At 45.3% G+C, this 14489-nt stretch overlaps 1 protein-coding gene across 1 annotated transcript in view; it reads right to left on the reverse strand.

Annotated features, from left to right (window-relative positions):
* LOC146352852 (low-density lipoprotein receptor-related protein 2-like) overlaps nucleotides 1-14489 on the reverse strand; it is a 41671-nt gene that overhangs the window by 7412 nt on the left and 19770 nt on the right. The window contains exons 13-22 of the mRNA XM_084829687.1: nucleotides 13298-13690; nucleotides 11440-11655; nucleotides 9716-9951; nucleotides 7074-7203; nucleotides 5764-5939; nucleotides 4686-4872; nucleotides 3834-4052; nucleotides 2191-2371; nucleotides 716-917; nucleotides 265-429 (exon numbers count right to left, since the gene is read on the reverse strand). Coding sequence (XP_084685813.1) covers nucleotides 265-429; nucleotides 716-917; nucleotides 2191-2371; nucleotides 3834-4052; nucleotides 4686-4872; nucleotides 5764-5939; nucleotides 7074-7203; nucleotides 9716-9951; nucleotides 11440-11655; nucleotides 13298-13690 — 2105 coding nt within the window. The remainder of the gene's footprint in view (nucleotides 1-264; nucleotides 430-715; nucleotides 918-2190; nucleotides 2372-3833; nucleotides 4053-4685; nucleotides 4873-5763; nucleotides 5940-7073; nucleotides 7204-9715; nucleotides 9952-11439; nucleotides 11656-13297; nucleotides 13691-14489) is intronic.

Raw genomic sequence — 14489 nt, forward strand, 5'->3', positions numbered from 1 at the left:
GCACAATACTATGCGTGTTTAGACAGAAACATTCTCCTGGAGAATGCTAGGAGTTGTAGGGCTTTTTTCTGTCTAAACACGCATAGGATTGCACCCTTAGGGTTTTGTTCAGGGAGCTGCTAAGCAGTGAAGTCCGTAAGGGCCAGAGAAAACTGCGCTCATTTATTCTTCCCAAGCCACGGGGGTCTGCCTGGCAAGAGCAAGATATATGCCAGTGACCAACTCATTCCCAACTTGAACCCTTACAAAGAGTTAAGATCTTACCTTCAGTCCATAGGGTTGCCCATGGCGCTTGATAACAACTGTTCTATTTTTGCCCATATTTTTGTATATCCTCTGAACTCTCCTTGTTTTTATGTCAGACCAATAAACGTAGTCCTCAAACACGGTCAGTGAGAAGGGACTATGAATCTCAGTCAGTTCGAATACCTAAAAGAAAAATGTTATCAAGATACTCACAGCTTGGCGACCTGGATCTTACGTTAAAAATTTTCCAATCATGTTCTTGGTTGAAGAGGCACCACTTCCCACATTTGTTTTGTCACCTCCGGTCAGAGACAGGATTTGTACCCAAATTTACAAAAGAGCAAAGTGGGATTCTCACACCATGTGTAGCAATCCCTCTTTTTGAAACAGAAAACCTGAGCTCCAAAACACTCTTGTCTGTCACCAGCCTTAGACTGAGCTCAAGTAAGCTTACAGGGTGTTGCAGTACCTTCATCTTAGTGCCATCCAAAGATGCTGAACCAATGCAATGATGCTTGTCATCGGACCAAAAGATTTTCCAGCTCAAGGGGTCAAGGGCTATGCTAGTGGGCCAGCCAAGTCCGTCATCAATTAGTATTTCTCTGTTGCTTCCATCCATCCCAGCTAGCTCTATTTTGGTTTCAACCCCTATTGCACACCAAAACATTAATCTAGGAAAGGGAAGGTTAATATTACATAGGAGGTCAAGTCACTGCAGCTACCAAATAGTTTCTAGGAGTGTTATATACATGCCAAGGTGCACAACTTAACATCTCATTACTCTTTTAGACTGTAGATCAAGCTATCCCATATCTCTTGGGAAGAGCAACTACCCCATTATCTGGGTTAAGAGAGTTCTGTCACTTAAAACCCCCTGTCACCTGTCGTGTGTACTCATTTGTATCCCATCTTTCTTCCTTGAAAATTTGACATATACTAAGATCCCCTTGGTTCTCCCATCTAGGCTCTAAGTAGATGCAGATATGCTTAGCTCCAGCAAACCTTCTGTGGCATGTGCCTTTAGACCATACCCTGGGACCTTGGCTAAGAACAAACTTGCTTGCATCTATACACTGCTTTGGGTCAAATCAATGTAATTAGCTTTTAACTGATATTCTGCTTTTTTTTCTTTTTTGAGAGCCTCAGATCTTTGATTAGACCCAGAGCTTAGCTTGAGTCAAGCCTTAGTTCTGAAGCCCCATTCCAAAACCAGGACTCGGTTTCAACGGATGTGAATGATGCAGAGTGCATTTTCCTTGGCAGTTGGAGTGACCAGCTCACCCCCCAAACCAACAAGGACTTAAGGCAGGTTTTCCATGCAATCTGAGTTCCAGTCCTTCTTTTGGAAGAGATGTTATAACAGTGAGACCAATCTCTTCAACTGAAACCAGACTTGTGAAACCAGACTGGATTGGTATTGGCTTCTATATAAACTAGAGTGGTCAAATGTAGAAAGAGGACAGGACACTTGCATCTTTAATGGCTGTGTAGATGATGGAAGCTACACTGCCAAAATTCCCTCTTCCACACAACCATTAAAGATGAAAGAGCCCCATCTCTTTTACATCTGACTGCCCAAATAGACAGTTCCTGCAAGAACAGTGCAGTACTCGCTGTATATAACGCATTGTGGCACATTTCACACTGTGATCGGCCAAGCCTAACAACCCCATTTTGAAAAAAACATTGTGTGGGTGGAATTTGCTGTTATTGCAAACCTAGGTCAACAGAAGCCAAATTCAAGAGCCTCAAGTGGCACAGCATCAGGCCTCTAATTTATACCTCCTGCCAGTACAGGAGAACAGCTGTATTGTTTATTTGTAGTCCCTCCATCCCCACCTAGAGATTTCTGAGACTGCCGTGTGCCTGGTATTTACAGACCATTCCACCAAGCTCAGGCCTTTTAGAAGCAGCATCCATGAGACATAGGTTCAGAAGTCTTACCCATCCAGTGGGTGGAGAGCCAGTGACCGTGGCTGATCCAGGTCATCAAGAACCACAGTGTATTCAGGGTTTCCCTTCCAAGTACCATTTAGCTGTGTAGCAAGAACCTGGCCTGCTGTCCCATCAGTCCAGTAAAGATTCCTTCCTATCCAGTCCACTGCTATGCTATCAGATTTGATTCCTGAAATCAGATGGTTAATAATAATAATAATAAAGGAGCAAACAGAGCTGAACCTATTATGATTTGCACCCTGTCTCTAAAGAGAAGTTATAGACGTTCAGAGCAATGTTGGGTAGATATTTGAGTTGTGGCACAGCAGCAGCTAGGCCTCCCTTCCTCAACCTGGTGCCCCCTAGATGCGTTGAACTAGAAGTCCCAGAATGATGGCTGGGGGATTCTGGATGTTGTAGGTCAACACATCTGGAGGACCTCAGGTTGGGGAAGGCTGGCCTATAACAATACCAGGGAGAGTGCTTTTGAGCAGATGGCACCTCATGAAGGGAGACGCTCCCCACCTTTTATTCTTTGAAAGCCCTGTAGAATACAGTTGGAGGAGGGAGTTTGCCAGAGGGGGAAAGCACTCGCCCTTGGCATGAGGGAGAAGGGATTTGTCAATACTGGCCAGTAACCAGTATAGCAACCTAGTTTCAGCGCTACTCAGAACTGTTTGCTTTACTTTGCTGCCTCAAACAATCCTTTGGGGAATCAGCTGTACTTGCAGGCAGGATTAGTCCCATTAAGATTTGTATGGTACTTTATTTTAGGTACCCAATAACATCTCAATGCCATTTTCCTTTACTGCTAACATGAGCCCAGATGTCAAATAACCTGGGAGCTCTATCTTGCTGTACTAGGCCACAGAGGGTGCAATCCTATCGGGATAGGCGGCCGCCTCCGAACTCGGAGGCAACCACCTACCCCATGCAGGGCAGGAGAAGTGCAGAGAGGCTCATCCACTCTGTGCTTCAGCCACCCTAGATTTACGGCTAGACAGCCGATTTCTGCTGTCCAGCCGTGGGACCTCGGAGCACAGGAAGCGGCAGCCGTACAATACGTAGGATGTGTCATACCAGCATTTCCAACTTCCCTGCCCCCACATGCCCCCAGGAACGCCCCGTTCTTGCTGCTCCACACTCCTCTTCCAAGCACGGAGTGTGGGGCCGTTCCGTGCGGCCTACGAGGCAGCATGGGATGGGGTGGAGGTCAGTTCTCAGGGAACTGACCTTGGACTGCAGGCTACAAGGTTGGTTCCTGGGAACTGACCTGTCCTTTGGCCATCTAGCCTCTGACTAGCGGCCATAGGCTTGCGCCCTTAGTCTTTTAGGCCATTAGAAAAGGTATACATAAGCTGCCAGCAGCAAGTTTCTATCACACGACATAAAAAACTATACAGTTCTTATCTGGTTAATCCTCAGAGCCACTGCCACCTTCCAAGTTCAAGTGGTTTTGGATATGCAGTTGCTCTCAAGCTAGCCTATGAAGTGGAGTCAAGGGGGGACCCAAGCCAGATCGAGGTTTTACAATCTGAAGTTTTTGCCAACATTGCCACTGGACACAACTTCAGGCTAAGTTAAGTTTTTGTCCCAAGCCCACAATTTTCTTCTTAAGAGTACCAAATGCCTGAACATTAACAAAGACCCACCTTTTACTAAAGTCCCCTTCTGCTTGGTTTTCGTGTTTATCCACTTAATGCTTTCTGCATTAAGGTCCATCCAGAAGACTTTCTGCTCCACCAAATCGTAGTCGATGGAAAAGATAATGCGGTCCTTATCGGTTGTCAGGATAACGTCTTCTCTCATGCTCCGTAACCCATACAGAATCAGGTCAAACTGCACTGCAACTAGCAGTGCTGGTTCAGAGCCTACAGCAAAGACAGAAGCAGCAATGTTGCAGTTTTGCACCTTTCCACCAGCCCCATGAGCAAAATACTGGCACGGCATTGCACAAACTCCTCGCTATGAAAGAGAGGAGGAGTCAGGCTAGACTTAGTTATATTAGCAATCCTGGTCTTCAGCAGCTATTCAGTGGGTGCTTTGGCAGGTCGCCAACCCAAGAGATAGCTTGAGGGTTGTGTTTGTTTGTTAAGTGTTGCTGCACTCAAGTTATATCCAGATGTGTTAACACTGGTTGAAAAGTGTAAATTTAAGCAAGGCCATTTCAGAACCAAATAGCTGAAACACCATGGGCATTACTTAATGCATTTACGTTTGGGTTATGTCAGTTATGCCAGCTTTCTTCCATTAGCTTGCAGTATCAGAACCAGAGTTCTAGCCTAGTTAACAGCTTACATGTTGCTCAACAAGTCTCCTCCAGTCTACCAGCATAAAGCAGACAGGCTTAGCTTCTATGGCCTCTTCCCCAGATGTTTATAGATGCATCCATGTGAAGCCAAAGCCTCCTATTCCACCTTTCCAACTTCAGAAAAGCTTGACTCATCCTGTTTTGAGCCACGCAGACAGAGGCTTTCTGGGAGAACCAATTTGTAGAACCTTACCAACTACTTTGCATGTGTGGCCATCTGGTTCCAACAAGTAGCCAGGGTGGCAAATGCAGTTGTAGCCACCCTCTGTGTTGACACAGCTCTGGCTGCAGCTCTGCTTTGCCAACTCTTTGCATTCATTGATATCTTTGCAGGAGTGTCCATCACTTCTTAGCCTGAACCCCTCATTGCAAGCACATTTCTGAAAGAGAGTGCATGTTAAAAGCAGCTTGTGTCTTTAGGTTAGAAACAAGCATTATGTGATTATCCACTTAGGGTGCAATCCTATGCATTTTAGACAGAAAAAAGTAGCTGGCTAGGGCATCCTAGGAGTTATAGGACTTATTTTTGTCTAAACATGCAGAGGGTTACACCATTAAAAACTTTTATACTAGAACACTTGCTACTGCTGGGGAAAGTGAAATAAATTGCTCTTCTGGTCAAGATTGATGGCTATCCCATGCCTAATTCTACCAAGCTGAAATAATCCCAGGAAGACAGGATGGAAGCTTTATCTACATAAACACAGCAGAATGGGCAGGGTAAGGGACCCAGGGAAGAAAGAAGACTTAAGTTAAATGCACTGAAGGAACTGAAACTTTCAGCATTGCAACGTGCACATGCCAAAATGCCATTTTCAGGGTTAGACGGTAAGAGGGTGGGACTCCTGTATTTGCCCAGGAAGGACAGGGGAGGGAAAAGAAGTAACAACAACATGAGGGAATGCACTTGATACAGCTCCTTTTGAACATAGGGCTACTAAGATGGTTAGGAGTGAGTCTGCAGTCTTAGTCTTGTCAAAAACGTTGACCGGATGTAGTGCTGGACATCCACCTTTCTACTTTCACCCTCCCAGTTCCATTGAGGATTATGCTATAGAGCACATACACACAAACACCTAATGAGCAGAGAGTTACCTGGCATTTAACCAGTAAGGCTAGAGTTGAATAGAGCAAGCAACAAGGCTGCTACTTGCCAGTGAGCATGTGGACAGTGCCTAGGAAGCAGCAGTTCACCTTAGAAATAACTTTTATTCTAAAACAAAGCTGGAGGTGAAGATGTATTCGACATTCAAGTCCCGTTCTTTACTTACAGGCCCACTGGGAGACCGATAGCAGATCTGGGAGCATGATCTCTGGCATGGCACAACACAATCTCTGCCTTCGTCAAATCCACCTGGGCAGTCAGGTCTCCCATTGCAGACCAATATGTAATTGATACAGGTCTCGCCACATTGGAATTCATAGCCCTGGCACTTCCTGGGATTGCCTGTGGGAGAGCATCTTTAAGATGGTATCAACATTTGGAGTACAATAAAGGATACTTTTCAGAACTCTTAAGAGCCAAACTGTGTTACAGTAGCAGACCTTGTGACTTTACATTTGATGGCTTTAAAGCAGAAGGTGACAGTGTAAGATGAGCAGGGGGGGGGGAAGTCTGCTGCTTTCCCCCCTGCAATCTCACTTCCATAGGAGCTCAGGAGTCTGGCAAGGGAAAGTGAACCAAGCGGCTCCCGCTCTGTGAAACTCCCTGCCCGCTGATGTCCGGCAGGCATCAGGCAGCTTTGTTTCGGGCACCTGCTGTACTTTTTTTATTTAAATAAGCCTTCCCTGACTGATCGGCCATGGTTTTATTGGCATGATTTGATTTGATTCTTTTCATTGTTCACTGCTCGGGAACATTGTTAGATAAATGGCTATATATAAATCCTGTAAATAAATAAGTAAGACTGCAGGGTAGGGGGTGGTGAGGTTTTAGCACCCTCCCATCCCTTTTGCACTTTGAAGTTGCACTTCCAACCCCATTGGGGCAGACTTGGATTTTTAAAAAGAGACACAGTCCTGCTGCCATCACAGGTACTTTGGCCCTCATTTTGCAAAGTTGCCAAGACGCTCTGTTAAGCACAGTTTCTTATAATCAGGCCAGATCCTACTTTGCTGCCACCCATTAGGTTCCACAAACGTTATAACACTAGCGCACCAGTGTTATAGTGATGAAGTTACTTTATAGGTTCAGGTTACAAGCCTGCAGGAGTGCCTATTAGAGGTTGAATTTCCTGCCCAGAACTGGGTATTACCTAGTTACTTGGAAGAGGTGGCCTTCTGTAATACGGCTGTCAACTAGGCTAAGAGATTGTGTCAATTCCTCCTACCTTCTACTGCTCCAGTTTGACTTTAGGGTGTTCACTTGGATTTGTTTTTAATCATGTCAGTTTGATTTCCTCTTTATAGAATTTTTTTTTTTGCCTGCTCCTGTACAGCACCAATAGTTTTACCAGCCAGGACTTAAGACAAAGCGTCTTCCTCATGGCTTTTAAGTGGAGTGCAATATTGGCCACAAGATGAAATCCATTCAATACTTGAGGCTCTCGCTAGGCAAAGGGTGAGGGAGAAGAGGGCTTACATCCAATCTCATCACTCGAATCACTGCAATCAGGCTCCCCGTCACACTGCCATAGGGCTGGGATACACTCGACTAAACTGCTGCATTGCCACTGTCTGGCACCACATTCTCGCTGTGGCAAATTACAGTTCTGCAAGGAGACAACATTAAGCAGAAGAATATAAAATTATAATTTCTCCTTAGCGGTCTGTTGGGCAGCAGGAATGACAATGCCAGCTGAGCTCTTGTTGGGGCAAAGGACAATACTACCAGGGCTGTGGTTATTGTACAATCCCGAAGCATCAGTAGCAAGATGCAACATCCTGGCAAGACAATCTTACCTTGGTTTAACTAAGTTTCAATCCCTTATGACTAGGAAGCTAGACGTTGAATTAGGCCGCGCATGAAATATCAACAAGATGGCTAAAGAGACTTTGTAGGGGCAAGGCTTCATTTCCATACATAGAATTTTAGCCCTCCATTTTGCAAAGCAGTATAACGCAAGAGCAGCAATGTTACGCAACTATGCTATTTTCAGAATCCTCATTCATTTAGTTTTCCCCCTGCCCCACCCCATACAAGCAGGTTAGAAATTTACCCCAGCCACTTAGTACAAGCACAAATACAGTTAGCACATAGAAAAGCAGCCACAGAAGATTTCTCTAAACATATCAGTAATTGGTACAGTCTGTCTAAAAATATTCAAGATGCTCGCTTAGATGTGCGGTGTCTCTACACCTGCAGTTGATCATTCATGACTGGCCACTCACAGAAGTCTGCAGGTCTATTACACAATGTCATCATCCTCCAGTCATTATCCTTCCATTTCCCCCTGCCTATCCCATTATCTGTTATCCCCAAATGGAAAAAATGTGGTATTTTTCCAGTCCATGCAACAGGAGCACTATGGTCTGCCCGTGTATTTCTCCCATAGCACAAATAAACCGCTGTGCACTGCTGGCTGTGGATGGTTGCTTTGGAGTGTTGGGGCTGTGGTCATGATGGCAAAGGTGGTGACAATGGGCTGTGGATTGTGCTGCCTTGCCATGCCTGCGCCATTTTGGGTCCTCTCCATTTTTGGCCTGCAGCCCTCAGAACAATGTGGCAGAGCAGCATTTCACTAGCATGTCCTGGCGCACATTCCTCCATAAAGGGGGAAATTGGCCTGGCCTGGCAGCATCCTCACCTGCCAGGATGTACCCATGCTGTGCATTTCTAGCAGTCGAGTAAACGGCAGGGTAAGAGGCAGAGGCGAAACACGAAATGGGGGGTTGGGGAGGCTGTCTGCATGTCAGTCATAGCCCAGCTACCAGTAACATGTGAGGGGAGGGAAAGGGGCAGGAACCAGGGAAGAATTATCACGATGCCCCCACAGTGCATAATGGTTCTTCCTGGAAAGGTGGCAATGTCTCCAAATGGAAGGAAATGAAAAATAACACGATGAGGACAGCTGTCTAAAGAGAACAAGCCAATCCTGCAAGGATACCAGATGAGGAAAGCACCGGTATTGATGCGGAATTCTCTGCTCGGATGATGATGCTCATAGACAGAGGGAACCCAACAGATCTGTCCAGGCTGTGCATTCCAGAGCTTCAGGAACCCTAAAGAAGGAGCCAATCCTTGTACCTCTAGTGGTGATGCAAGCTCAGCATCTGAAATCCATCTTATTGCTCAGGCAGGCTCATACAGGGAAAAGCCATTCTTGACGTACCCTGACCCCAGGCCATTTAGGGCTTTAGACTAGCATTTCAAATTACATTTCAGAAAGTAGTAAGTTGGTACAAGTCCAGAGGTATTGTTCAGGCTCTAGGCAGCACCCTGGAATCTACATTTCAGCTTTAGTAGCCATTAACTCTGGCACAGGATTTTGACTTGTGGGATGCACAGCTCAGGTAATCCACATTCTACCAGTGTGATTTCATGGGCTCCCAATAAATAGCTTCCTAGAACCCAAGTGCCTCACTGGTCCATTTTGCACATTAAATAGCAGCAAGTCCAGGCTGCTACCTATCCACCATCAACCAGGGAACTTCTTCCAGCCCTGTTTCCCTTACAAGTCTACCTGTATGATATACATCTTTGCAAAGTAGTGTTATCACTAACACCTGAAGCAGCCTGGGGATGCTGATGAACAAGGATAGGAGTGTGCTATATACTAGCACTTGCTCCATAGCTCAGTCTTGATGAATGCTAGTGCTTTGTAATGGAGGCTTCTCTGCCTATCTGAGGAAGCACCAGGGGTGACCCAGGGGCAGTGACTCCTTTCTAGATTATGGCAACAGCTGAAACTGAGCCCAATAGTAATCCAGTTCAACTGCTGAGCCATTCAAGAGTGCCTTTAAGTTCCTGTTCCATTTTGATTCAAGAAGGCTTCCCTTCTGCACCTGACTGTTGGCAGCTAGGAAGCTGTAATAGCTTAGTGATCTCTCATTTGTTCCTGCCCATCACAGTCAGTACTATTATAACAACTTGGGATGGGCCAGGTACTGCAGAAAGAGGATGAATCAAGCATTACGTGTTAAATGTACTTGTTAGTACAGAAAAAGTGGGTAGCTAGTTACTTCATTAATAGCATTTCTACCGGCAACCAACCAGATGTTGATTAAAATGGTCTACTTGATGACACTAGAAAACTAGGTCACTTATTCCTTGTTCGTTATTACCTGTTCATCTGATTCATCTTTGCAGTCCTTGTCCCCATCACAGAGCCACTCCTTTAGGATGCACTCTCCACTATGGCACTTGGCTTCACCTGAACCGCAGAGGTGTACTTTGGGGGCTGGACAGTTCTCTTCATCCGAGTGGTCCTTGCAGTCATGGTCACCATCACAGCGCAGGGAGTAAGAAACACACTGCCCACTTTTACACCGGAAGTGCAGTTCAGTACACTCCTCATGATCTGGAAGCAGAAAGTACAGTGGTTTTTATTTTATTTTATTTTATTTACAGAAAGTATTTCTAGGCCACCTTTCAGGGCAGGAGCACTCCCAAGGTGGCATACAAGAACAAAATTCATATAATAAAAACCAATGCAGTAATAAAAATAGCAAACATTCCCCAAAACAACACGCACCAGCATAAGGCGAAACGAACGCACATGCACACAATTGCAGCTACAATCCAGTATAAGCAGGGGAAGGCCAGAGTAAACAAGTAAGTTTTCCAGGCCTTCCTAAAAGCCTGCAATGATGGGGCCTGACAGACCCCTGATGGCTGTAACCCTTCCACACTTCTAAAATGCACCAGAGACAGACTTAATTGGAACATTATTCAGTAAGCGATTCATGAACAACTGCGATGTGTTTGACAGTGACAATGTAAATATTTCTTAGTACATGTATAAGAGTCACACAAGAATATTTTTGGGTCTAATGAGCCTGTGACCCCCATGGGAATGGACATAAATAAGGTGTTGGGCCCATGACCACCATAAGCCTTTGTCCTTCAATTCTCATACCTCCAGGAGGTGTCACTAAAACACTGAATACACCTTATGTCACCTGCTGCATAACTAAATAGCTATTACAGCTTCCATTTCTAGTATCATTTGGACACCTCCCTGTCTTGGATACACAGCATTTACCCCAATCCCTTTAGGGTAATCAAGTTGAAAACATGATGGGGAGTTGGCCTTCAACCTCTCTTTTGTAGGAGAACACATGTAGATATGAACCTGAAAGTTGTATGGGGGGGGGGGGAGGGGGGGAATGAGAGAGAGATAGGTTTTTACTTATTTAAATGCTGCTTTTGGGATCAGCCATGTCCCCAAATGTGGGTTCAGATTAAAACATCCAGGGTCAGTGCTGAAGGTCCAGAGGACGCCAGGTGCTTTTGGTATCCTGATGAAACATCCTACTGCCACACAAACTGAGTACCATGGCTAGGAAGCCGCTGCCCTCCACTACAGAGAGGCTGCGGCACCAATAGCTACAACTGCATGGATACAGGTAGAATGGGTCTTATGTGGCCTGACTGGGTCCTGAATTTCGCCCTCCAACCCATTTGGAGCTCATCACCCCCCCCCCTTCCTAACAGTCAGTAGTGCAAAGCCATTTCCTCTATCCAAGCTCTAAGCTTCCTTTGCGTTCCAGGATTCTGGCTGCTGTAGGCAAATGCCATCAAAGGTTTTGTAGCGAGGGACGATTTTGCTCTGCAGGCTCAGAAGCAAGGCCCAGCACAATGAGCCTACTGACCTTCTACCAGGCAGCCTGTTAGACTTACAGCAGGTGTCAGTCTCAGCTTGGGGCACAAGCCTTACTGTCCGGTGGAGGCAGCGCAAGGGAGAGGCTTTATCCAAGCAACGTTTGAAACTTACTTAGGAAGCCAGCAGTTTGCAAACCAAATGTTCCCATTTTGGCACCGCTAGGCCTTGCATGTATTCGCTTACCACAGTTCCGTTCATCGGCCTCATCAGCGCAGTCAGGGGTCCAATCACACAACCAACTCTCAGGTATACAACGCTGGCTTTCATCACAGCGTAGGGCACAGACTGCTGTTGGCATCCAGCAGTCGGACTCATCAGAGCCATCAGGACAGTTGTGGACCCCATCACAACGATACATCTCGTTAATGCATTTGTTGCCACTCTGACACTGGAACATTCCTTTAGGAGGGATGCAACGTAACAGGCTTAAGATTCAGGCCTTTCTAGATTAAAGAGAGCTAGAGAAGGCAAGGGCGGACATTCCAGATTAAAACAAAAACAAAGTTAACTAAAGTGCCAGATCATTGTGGTGGGAGTAGCAGGGGTAACATTTGCTTATGCACCTGTAGCCAAGTGCATACCATCTATTGTACAAGAACAATCTAGCCTTATGCTTGGAAAAGACCACTTTTAAATGCAATACCAAGATGAGTAGATTCCATTTAAACCACAGGTTACGTTTATTTGACAGCAGCATTTAGTTCTATATGTTCAAGTGTGGGTTTGTTTTTAGAGTAAAGCAGGGGTGGGCAGCTTTGGGGGATCCAGGGGCCATTCTTGCCCCCTGCACCCTCCCACCCCTGCCTGTGGGCTGCACTCAGTGAGGTGCTCCCTCCCCCAATCAATGGCAAACCACTATGGAAAGCTATCCATTTTTATTTTTTTTGCCACCGCTGAATCTGGTGGTGCAGCAGGAGTGGGGTGCATGTGGCCTGCATGTGGCCCACCCCTGGTGTAAAGGACTACACATTGTCTGACCCTTTAGTGCCCTTTTAGCAAAGCCCACCCAATCCCCCTTCAAAAAGAGTCACAATGGAGGGTTGAACTACCAGAGAAGAACTGTAAGGGAATGCTTGGGTTAAGGAAAAAGGATTAGTTTTATATATGTGGGGTCAGTTATGAAACTGAAGTGCACTGGAGGATTAAAATGGGCAAGAGAAGGTAGTACCTGTAACTCACTAGTCACCAGGAACACAATTTAACAGGTGCCCATGGCATTAGTCACTGTGCACCACACAGCACCAAGTTTGCATGCCAGAGCATGAAGGGAATAGGCAGAACCTCACTGATGTAGTGGCACCGGTATTCTCATGAGAAGGATGCCTTATCCTTGCAACAGGTTGACTTTGGAAAAGCAAATTGGCTCCTCATAACACATTGTCAGTTTACTGAATTAGTGGTTGTTTGTTAAATCCTGCAGAACCCCCTTATTCAAGTATCCTGGAAACCCCACAAACACATTCTACAAGTTATCTTAGCTCATGTTTTACTCAAACCCAGCTGTTCAGGTAATGCTCAAATTCACACGACAAACCCAGAATATGTTTCAGGCAATTTCTTCCTGGCAAATAAATAGCCTTTCTTCTGAATTCCTAGGACAAGCGAGCTTTCCTGGATTGGGGCAGCATCACTAAAGCAGTTAGCTAGTCAACAAGACAAGGGAGTGGCAGGAAACCTCCATATCCATTAGCTCTCGTCTCGGCCAATTCCCTCTAACAGGACCAGTTTGTTATGTCAAGATAACAGCTTGCAGCTTTGCCCAAACTCTATCTGTTATTTAATTAATCTCAATATGGACTAGACCATTTACAAGGCTAATCACCATGTTTGGCAAGAGCTGATCTCAGTCTCTAGGCAACTCTGAAGGCCTGCAAGAGCCTGCCCTTACACAAAGGTGGATACCGATTGGGCTAAGTGTTCTTGTTTGACAAGGGCATCCCTTTATTATTCTCTGTTTGGACCAAAGGACTCAAGCAATTGTGCTATACCACTGAGTGCAGATTGCTTCAGTTGTTGGCCCATAGCATGTAAGTATTAGTACCTGGGCTACTACAGAACTCAGAGCAGTTGTCTTCATCAGTCCCATCAGAGCAGTCCGCTTCTCCATCACAGAAATATTCAAAGGACACACACTCTCTCCCATTTCGGCAGGCAACTTCAGCCCAACCACAGACCGCAGCTGTGAAGGTTGTACTCTTTGTAGTAGGTATAGTTGTTGTCACTGTTGTAGTGGGTGTTGTAATACGTGCAGTAGTTGACACTCCCGTTGTAGTAGTAGTTCTTGCAGGTGTAGTAACTGGCACTGTTGTATTATGTGCAGCAGTAGCAGTCACTATTGTAGTCGATGCCATTTGTGGTACTATTGCAGTACTAGTAGTAGGTGGCAACACAGCAGTGCTTAGGACAGGAGGCTTTGCAACAGGAACACTGTGCACTGCAACTATAAGTTAGTAAGAAAATTCCAGCTGATTTCAAGTATTCATACTCCTGTTTACACTGGCAGTTCATACATTTGACAGTCAACCTTTAATATTTGGTGGGGGGAGAGGACTTGCCTAGAGAATTTAAGAAAGTTAAAGCCAGATTTTTTGCTGGTGTGCCTGTAAGAGTTAAACTTAAGGATAAAAATCTAAGCAGACCCCTATTTACTAGAGACAGACCCTTACTCCCTGTCTATATCTGGTTTCAGAGAGATGTGGTGTATTTTAAGGTGTAAGGAAGCACTGAATCATACAGATAACTACTTAAAATAGAAAAGAATTCTTTTATTAAAGAGAACACACACACACACACACACACACACACACACACACACACACACACAGTGTTTATCCAGCCTTAATACAGATACAGAAAAAGTACAGAATTAGCTTACTATATTCAGCAGTGAAGGATCGGTCTTACTTCAAAGACAATAGGAATCTTGAATGAAGGCAGACCATAGCATCTGGGGCGAGCCTCTGTTTTACACCCCTGTACTATGCCGGGTTCCATAAATGGAAACTAATATATTTTAAGCTTGCTGATTAGTTAATAGGGTGATCTAACTCCTTCCAAGACCCTTACTCTAAATCTAAGTGGGATGTATCTACTACTGATTCTTGCTGCAAAGAATTTGGAAAGTCCCCAACTTCTCCTTAAGCACCCTGTGATTATACCTTATGGTCCAAAACATACAGCAACCTCAAGCTATTTCAGTGCCCTGTCTGCCTCTAGTCTGAGGCTCCATTTGT

The sequence above is a fragment of the Heloderma suspectum genome, chromosome 2 (assembly GCF_057233095.1).
Source record: "Heloderma suspectum isolate Gila_16-S chromosome 2, 16-S_ref, whole genome shotgun sequence".
Lineage (NCBI taxonomy): Eukaryota > Metazoa > Chordata > Lepidosauria > Squamata > Helodermatidae > Heloderma > Heloderma suspectum.